Below are 9,227 nucleotides of genomic sequence, written 5' to 3' on the forward strand. Positions count from 1 at the left end.
ATTAAGAGTCAAGCCAATACTTTTGGCCAATGAGATCACTAGACAGTGACCCCAACATTTGGAGTGACGGCCACGGGTTTGCCAGAAAGTGGCAATGTCATATGATTGTAACTAACCAATAAGCTGGCTCAAAAACACTGCCCACCAATATTTTAAAAATGAATACTAATCGACCTCCCATCTTGTTACACATGACGAACGCAGTCTTCAGCGGAAGTGAGGTTAGATAATTGGACCAGGATTCACAGACATAAATTCACTCCCCATTTTAAAGTCACGCATTCTGCCTTTATTTTTATATTTCCGCTAAAAGTTGTCCACATTTCTAACAAAACCGTCCCTGTAAACATATCATGGACTTCCAGAAGGCATTCGATAAAGTCCCTCATAAGCGACTGTCATCTAAAGTTGAAGCTCGTGGAATTGAGGGCAAATTATTGAACTGGTTGGGAAATTGGCTAAGCAGCAGGAGACAGAGAGTAGTTTCCTAGAAGTAAAGGGAATTAGGGGTTACGGGGAGCGGGCAGGAAATTGGACATGAATTTAGATTTGAGGTTAGGATCAGATCAGCCATGATCTTATTAAATGGCGGAGCAGGCTCGAAGGGCCGATTGGCCTACTCCTGCTCCTATTTCTTATGTTCTTATAATGGGCAGGTACTCACATTGGCAGGATGTGACTAGTGGGGTCCCACAGGGATCTGTGTTAGGGCCTCAACTATTCACTGTATTTATTAACGAATTAGGTGACGGGATAGAGAGCCTCATGTCCAAGTTTGCCGCGACACAAAGATAGGCAGCATTGTAAGCAGTGTAGATGGAAGCATAAAATGACAGAGATATTAATAGATTCAGTGAATGGGCAAAACTGTGGCAAATGGATTTCAATGTCGGCAAGTGTGAGGTCATCCACTTTGGACCTAAAAAGGAGAGATCAGAGTACTTTCTAAATGGTGAAAAGCTCGAAACAGTGGAGGTCCAAAGAGACTGAGGGGTCCATGTACATAGATCATTAAAATGTCATGGACAGGTACAGAAAATAATCAAAGGCCAATGGAATGCTGGCCTTTATATCCAGAGGACTCGAATACAAGGAGGTAGAATTTATGCTACAGCTATACAAAACCCTGGTTAGACCGCACCCGGAGATACTGTGTTCAGTTCTGGGCACCGCACCTCAGGAAGGATATATTGGCCTTGGAGGGAGCGCAGCGTAGATTTACCAGAATGATACCTGGACTCCAAGGGTTAAATTACGAGGAGCGATTACACAAACTGGGGTTGTATTCCCTGGAATTTAGAAGATTAAGGGGTGATTTGTTCAAAGTTTTCAAGATATTAAGGGGAACTGATAGGGTAGATAGAGAGAAACTATTTCCGCTGGTTGGGGAGTCGAGGACGAGGGGACATGGCCTGAAAATTAGAGCCAGGACTTTCAGGAGTGAAGTTGGGAAACACATCTACACACAAAGGGTGGGAGAAGGGTCAATAACCAGATGGCATAGATTTAATGTGATTGGCAAAAGAACCAAAGGTGACATGAGGAAAAGCTTTTTGTACACAGCGAGCGGTTGTGATCTCGAATGCACTGCCCGAGGGGGTGCTGGAGGCAGATTCAATCACGGCCTCCAAAAGAGAACTAGAAAGTGAAAAATTTTGCAGGGCCACCGGGATAGGGTGGGGGAGTGGGACGAGCTGGATTGCTCTTGCATGGAGCCGGCTCGGACTCGATGGGCCCAACGGCCTCCTTCCGTGCTGTAACCTTTCTAAGTTTTGGAACTCTCTTCTGCAAACGGTAGTTGGTGCTCGCTCAATTATTGATTTTTAATCCGAGATTGATAAGATTTTTGTCAACCAAAGGTATTAAGGGATATGGGGGCTAGGGCGGGTCACAGATCAGCATGATCTCAAAGAACGGCGGAACAGGCTCGAGGGGCTGAATGGCCTTGCTCCTGTGCCATAATTACACACTTCTGCCAGCGGAGAGCTCGCAGTCAAAAGCGGGGGGTCATCGCAGCCTGACAAGTGTACAAAGGCAGTTCCCATTAGAAATGTGGTCACAGGAGGTTTAAATGGAGAAATTTGGCAGGAAATGTGTGGTGTGTGTGCAGATGCAAGATTGTTTAATATATTACAGTCCGAGAGATGGTAAAAGTCCCCCAATCAACCCAGAGAGGAAAATAAAATTAATTAAAAACCACAAGTTCTTTTCTCCATTGTACAGCTTTTACTGAACTGGTCTCCCGACTGAATTTAATTTAAAATGCATTTATTTTACAGGATGGCTGGTGCTTACGTATATATTAAAAGATTTTTTTTTCCCGTTTTGTGTTTTTTTTTTGTTTTTTTCTCCAAACGTAGAACTCTGCAGCACAGAAAATCGTCCACTGCCACTTTAAAACACGAGGTTGGTTGGGGAAAGGGGGGGGGGGGAGGTGTGGAGAGGAGACGAGAGGGGTTTATTTCCACTGTTCCGAAGGGGGCTTGTCCAGCCACTTCCAGCCCCCGTTGGAGGAGTCCTGTCTGCTGGTGCCCCCGGTGCTGGTGCTGGCGCTGGCGGAGGAGGAGGAGACGTGAGCGTTGTGGTACTTGCGCATGTGACGGTACAGGTCCCCCGACTGGGAGTACCGGCGCAGGCAGAAACGGCAGCTGTGGGGCCGCTCCCGGGTGTGCACCAGGGCGTGCCGCTTCAGGCTGTAGGTGCAGGAGAAAGTCTTTCCGCAGGCCGGGCAGGTGGGCAAGTCGTCCTCGGAGCCGGGCGGCGGGGGCAGGTCCTGGAAGTAGAGTTTGGTGGAGAGGGCCAGCGGGCTGGAGAGGTCGGGGAAGGGTTTGCCCTCGCCGCTGGCGCAGTACAAGCCGTGCCCGCTGTACCCCTCCTCCTCCGGGGGCATCTCCTCCTCGTCCGAGATGACGATGTGGCCTCCCTGGAGGGCCTGGCACCCGGGGGGCTGGTAGACGTCGCCCAGGCCCGAGCCGGCCTCCTCCGCCAGCTCCTCGCCTTCGTCTGAGAACAGGTCATCCTCCACCTTGACCGTGATCAGGTCGACCTGGTCCTCGGGGTGGGGGTGGGGGTGGGGGTGGGCCAGGGCTGGCGAGCAGCCCCCCCCGCCCCGGTCCAGCGAGGCGTCCGAGTCCCCCTGCCAGGCGGAGGAGCCCTCCAGCGAGCGGCCGGCCCCGTGGAAGGCCGACTCGGTGGAGGAGCAGGGGCTGGCTAGGACGTTCTCCACCTTGGCTTCGGTCTCCATCCCCGGCTGGGTGGTATCGGCAGCATCGGAGGGCCACTGCCCCAAGTCAGGATGCTGGGGGGCCCCCTCTTCAATCCCAGCCCCCCGGTCGGAGGCGTAAGGCACCGGCGCCGGGACCACCCCCTTGTAGGACCCAGTCTGGCGCGAGGTGCCCGGGCCTCCCAGGGCCTCGTCCTCCTTCCTGGTGCTGTCGGCCTCGGCCAGGGCCCGGGCCTTCAGCCGAGTCTTGCAGACCTTGACGATGTCGTTCATGTGCAGGAAGCTGGCGGCGGCCAGCACGTCCTCGGTGGGGGGGCCGGAGAAACGCAGCCGGCCCTCGTACATGAACTCCAGCAGCAGCGAGAAGGCCGGAGCAGTGACGATCTCCTCGTCCAGGCCCACCACGTCCCGCTTGCCCGCTTCCTCCTTGTAGAACATGTGGAAGTAGGTGCTGAAGGAGGCCAGCACGGCCCTGTGGGCCTGGAACTGCACCGGCCCCACCAGCACCGTGCAGTCACACAGGAATCCCTGATGCCTCTGGTCCCGCAGGCTCTGCAGCAGCAGCCGGCTGTGTTCGGGGAACTCCATGGGTTTTTTTTTTTTGTTGACAGGAAGGCTGATTCTCTCAGAAGCTCCAGGCCTCAGTCATTCTAGATCGGAAAGAGACAAGAGTCAGATCTATAAACAGGGTGCAACATTAGTCTAATAATCCACAGGACACAGGGGCAAATCCCACCACGCCGGCTTGAGAATCTGAAATTCACACAGCACGGGAGGCCATTCTGCCCTTCGTGCCTGTGCCGGCTCTTTGGGAGGGCTATCCGATTAGTCCCACTCCCCATTTAATTGGGTTTACAATTTCAGTTAGTGGCTCAGAATCCCAGAATGAATTTTTTAAAAAAAAAGAGGAAGTGGATCTTCCAAATCTTTGCTCGTCTCAAAGTCAGGGATACAACAAGGTGCCAACGAAAGCCTTTTTATGCAAATGCCCATCTTTATTTCGTACCGCCAGTAAATTATCCGCGATATTGTCTACAGTTGATGAATAGACAAGTTTTTTTATGCACGAGATGGAGTTGTGAGACTGCATAAAAATAGCGCCACAGCACCTAGTGGCCAGAGCCTGCAATTACATTGTGACAGGCAATTGTTTACATACAGGATTGCTATTCTAAATGTTTACATGGGCAGTCTCGACATAAAAGCGTAACTGCAAGTGCATGCATGCACGCACAAGATTTTTACATAACTATATATGAAGTTTCATCATTGGTTAAGACTTTCACTTGCTTCTGAATTAATACCTACTGGCTGACAAGCATGCAACCGCTGCCTAGCAACAACATTCTACGCCCCCTCCCCCCAACTCCTGACGTCGAAAGGTGTGGCCATCTGGCAGTGCTCGGGCAGCACGGTTAGTGGTGGCTGAGGACGAACATCGTGTCCGCTTAATATCGGAAGAGCCAGCGCAATCAGTTATAATGGGAATTCCCCATGTAAACATTAGAGGCTGCAGTCGCAGACTGTGGCCCGCTAGGTGGCAGTGTAGCTCCACTCTAACCGCTGACATGTCGTGAGCAATGCCATGGCTGGGGGGGGGTGGGTCTACTATTGGTTTGAAATCGATCACATCACAAGTACTTCCGGTTCATCACTGGAATCATAGCAACGGGATGTACCAGCACAGGCTTTTGTTCCCAAGGAGCCTCTCAGTCCTTAATCCCCATCACATTTACTCCGACCAACCCCCTCCCTTATGAAAGGGTTTGATAGAGTAGGCGTAGAGAAGATGTTTCCACTTGTGGGGGAGACCAGAACAAGGGGCCATTAATATAAGATAGTCACTAATAAATCCAATTTGGTATTCAGGAGAAATTTCTTTACCCAGAGAGTGGTGTGAATTTGGAACGCACTCCCACAAGGAGGGGGAGGGGGGGGGAAAGAGGGAGTGGCCCCCATTAAAGGGGCCCTGTCAGAGGGGAGAGTGGCCCCCGGTCCGGGGGAGGGGGAGTGGCCCCCATTAAAGGGGCCCCGGTCTGGGGGAGGGGGAGTGGCCCCCATTAAAGGGGCCCTGTCAGGGGGAGTGACCCCCATTAAAGGGGCCCTGTCCGGGGGAGGGGGAGTGGCCCCCATTAAAGGGGCCCCGGTCTGGGGGAGGGGGAGTGGCCCCCATTAAAGGGGCCCTGTCAGGGGGAGTGACCCCCATTAAAGGGGCCCTGTCCGGGGGAGTGACCCCCATTAAAGGGGCCCTGTCAGGGGGGGAATGACCCCCATTAAAGGGGCCCTGTCCGGGGGAGTGACCCCCATTAAAGGGGCCCTGTCAGGGGGGGAATGACCCCCATTAAAGGGCCCGCTTGCCCCACTCGGATCCCCCCCACCCACATTGGCCGAGCCTCGGCCCCCCCCCTCCCGTGGGGGGGGGGGGTGAGAGAAATAAAAGACCCACCCAATCTCCGCCGTGATTGGGCGCCCGCTGCCGTCCCGCCCCCTCCAATGGGCGCCGTCCGGAGCCCGAGGTTCCCCGCTCCCGATTGGCCGGCCGAGCTGTCGATCAAAGTCACTTCCGGTTTCCGATCGGATCCTTTCACAAACGCTGCCGGGTAACCGAAAGAAAAAAATCACAAAAAGGTGGGGGGGGGGGGAAAAAAAAGAAGCGGAACGAAGGGCGGCGGCCGAGGGGGGGCCCCCGGGGCCTACCTACCGACCCACCGACCCGCACGGCGCCGCTTCCTCCCCTCCCTGGGACGCGGCCGTTTCTCTCCGCCGGACTCGAAGCGCAGACCCTCCCCCCCCCCTCCCCCCGCGCTCTCGCCACTTCACGCCCCCGGAACCCAGCGGAAGCCGCCAACTCTCGCGGTGGCCCCGCGATCGCCATGGCAAACGCCAACGAGACGGCGGCGCAGGAGGGGGCCGCCCCGACGCTGGCGCCCGGGCGCTGCAGCGCCACCTGCAGGCTAGGAGGACTCTCCGTGTTAACTTTCTCTTTTCCCCCCCACCCCCACCCCCACCACACACATACAGGAGAACCATCACTTTGCGTTTGTAAAAGCGCCTTTACAACTCCTAGTTAATAGGACAGGTGAGCAAAAGTTTGGTCAAAGCAGGTTTTAAGGAGCGTCTAGAGCGAGGGAATTTATTTATTTGTTCATGGGATGTGGGCGTCGCTGGCATTTATTGCCCACCCCTAATTTGCCCTTGAAGAAGGTGGTGGCGAGCCGCCTTCTTGAACTGCTGCAGTCGGTTCCAGAGCTTCTGGCCTCGGGGGCTGAAGGCCAATGTTGGAGCGAGAAGCTATTGGTACCGATCAGATCGGTCAGAGGTTTTTCTTATTCGTTTATGGGATTTATTGCCCTTGTGGAAGGCGGTGGTGAGCCACCTTCCTTTGAACAACTGAGTGGCTTGCTGGGCCATTAAGAATCAACCACATTGCTGTGGGTCTGGAGTCATATATAAGCCAGACCGGGTAAGGGATGGCAGGTTTCACTTCCACTAAAGGACATTAGCAAACCAGATGGGTTTTTACAACAATCCTGGTAGTTTTATGACCACCATTACAGATACTAGTTTTTTTTAAATTCTAGATTTTTATTTAATTAATTGAATTTAAATTCCCCAGTTGCTGTGGTGGGATTTGAACTCATGACCCCAGAATATTAGTCTAGCTCTGTTGGATTACTAGTCCAGTAACATAACCACTATGCTACCATACCCAGAGTGAAACCAAGTGAGGGTAGCCCACCTGAGCTGGGTAACCCCAGTTAAACATTTAACTGAAAACATCTTGTCACATTTCTAGTGGAATACTGAACACTGGTTCCCTTACAAGGACACATAATTGGACACATAAATGTGAACACTGTGTTACAATGGTGCAATTGGTAAATTCACCGCCTGGTGTGTTACTGAGTTGCGCAGAGCAGGAATGGCCAGGTTTGATTCTGTGGAGTTAACTGTCCCATTCAACACACCCAGGGTGGGTACAGCACGGGTTAGATACAGAGTAAAGCTCCCTCTACACTGTCCCATCAAACTCGCCCAGGGCAGGTACAGCATAGGTTAGATACAGAGTAAAGCTCCCTCTAAACTGTCCCATCACTCGGCCTTTGCTCCAGCTCCATAAGAGCGCCCCCTCCTGTACCAAGGCGATATAATTGTCACACCAGACCTCCTGCGCCCTCTGAGTGAGAGTGACAATTTGATGCCAAGTGGGTCAATTTTCTGTTATGGGACCATACCCATAGTCATCTTGTGTAGGCTGGTAACTGCCAGTGGATGGAGCAGACAAGCATCCCATCAGTTTGGACTGGGGATGCCGAGGGGATTGGCCAATGTCTAAAAAGAAACAAAGACTTGCATTTATATAGCGCCTTTCACGACCTCAGGACGTCCCAAAATGCTTTACGGCCAATGAAGTACTTTTGTCACTGTTGTAATGTAGGAAACGCGGCAGCCAATTTGCGCACAGCAAGATCCCACAAACGGCAATGTGATGATAACGAAATAATGCTTGTTTACTGATGTTGGTTGAGGGATAATTATCAGCCCAGGGACATCGGGGAGAACTCCCCTGCTCGTCTTCAAAATAATGCCATGGAATCTTTTACGTCCACCTGAGAGGGCAGACAGGGCCTCGGTTTAACGTCTCATCCGAATGACTAACCCAGTGATAATCATTCACCCCTTTTTCTGATTCATTTCCACTCCCTACCTGTGTTGGGGACAGAGTTGGAGGTCAAGAGGCTGGAAATCAGGAGCTTCCACTTAACCAACCGTGGTGCTCTGTCACAAGAATCTCCCCCCCCCCCCCCTTCTCCCCACAATGTTCTCTCCTGTCCTGAAGGTGCTGACTTTTACTGGGGTAAAGTTCCTGGGCGGTGCTGACTCTGCCCCGGCACCTTGTCCCAGTGCCTGCCCTACCTCACGTGAGCTTGGAGACTGAACGGTGGTGGGCTGTTCAACCATGGGGGGCATCGCGGCCGCACCAAATCTGTCCTCGTCGTACTTGGAACGATTGTTAAAATGTAAAAAAAAAGTGAGACGACTGATATTTGAATAGTCAGAATCTGAGGCATAGAGTACAAAAGCAAGGAAGTTATGCTAAACCTTTATAAATCACTGGTTAGGCCTCAGCTGGAGTATTGTGTTCAATTCTGGGCACCACACTTTAGGAAGGATGTCAAGGCCTTCGAGAGGGTGCGGAGGAGATTTACTAGAATGGGACCAGGGATGAGGGACTTCAGTTTTGTGGAGAGACTGGAGAAGCTGGGATTGTTCTCCTTGGAACGGAGAAGGTTAAGGGGAGATTTAATAGAGGTGTTCGAAATCATGAAGGGTTTTGATAGAGTAAATAAAGAGAAACTGTTTCCAGTGGCAGGATGGTCGGTAACCAGAGGACACAGATTTAAAATAATTGGTCAAAGAACCAGAGGGGGAGATGAGGAGAATTTTTTTTACACAGCGAGTTGTTCTGATCTGGAATGCACTGCCTGAAAGGGCGGTGGAAGCAGATTCAATAATAACTTTCAAAAGGGAATTGGATAAATACTTGAAAAGTAGAAATTTACTGGGCTGCGGGGAAAGTGCAGGGGGGAACGGGATTAATTGGATAGTTCTTTTGAAGAGATGGCACAGGCAAGACGGGCCGAATGGCCTCCTTCTGTGCTGTATGATTTGATGATTCAATTTCTGATTGGGTTTGATCCCTGATCTGAACCTGAGCGGCAGTGGGGGTTGGGGGGGGGGCTAAAATTGGCCTCAGCGCCCCTGTGATAAGCAGGGGGGGAAATATCAGCCCCTGATGGTGAGCCAGTGACTCCTGTGTTGGTGACGGGATAGGAATTGGCTCACTCATGGGCCAGGTATTTGGGGGGGTGGGGGGTACGGTTGGGGTTGCACCCCAGCGAGAATCAGGAGAGAAGAAGGGGGAATATTGGGGAGACCACAAGGAAAAAGTAGGCAGTTTGGAGCTGGACCCTGGGACTGGGCTCCGAGGCGTCTGTTCACC

General features: G+C 52.3%; 1 protein-coding gene across 6 annotated transcripts; it reads right to left on the minus strand.

Moving 5' to 3' along the window:
• Window positions 1–266: 266 nt before the first annotated feature.
• LOC137306453 (zinc finger and BTB domain-containing protein 3-like) lies at window positions 267–6,043 on the minus strand. 6 transcript variants are annotated; one of them, XM_067975664.1, is made up of 3 exons: window positions 5,925–6,043; window positions 5,670–5,816; window positions 267–3,873 (listed from the first exon to the last, which is right to left on the minus strand). In XM_067975664.1, the coding sequence occupies exon 3, from the start codon at window positions 3,809–3,811 to the stop codon at window positions 2,459–2,461; it is 1,353 nt and encodes a 450-aa protein (XP_067831765.1). In that variant the 5' UTR covers window positions 3,812–3,873; window positions 5,670–5,816; window positions 5,925–6,043; the 3' UTR covers window positions 267–2,458. The 6 variants fall into 6 exon arrangements, with proteins under 6 accessions (XP_067831765.1, XP_067831766.1, XP_067831769.1 ...); XM_067975665.1 differs by having other exon boundaries at window positions 5,933–6,041; XM_067975668.1 differs by lacking the exon at window positions 5,670–5,816.
• Window positions 6,044–9,227: the final 3,184 nt, after the last annotated feature.

This window comes from Heptranchias perlo, chromosome 43 (genome assembly GCF_035084215.1).
Source record: "Heptranchias perlo isolate sHepPer1 chromosome 43, sHepPer1.hap1, whole genome shotgun sequence".
Taxonomy (NCBI): Eukaryota; Metazoa; Chordata; class Chondrichthyes; order Hexanchiformes; family Hexanchidae; genus Heptranchias; species Heptranchias perlo.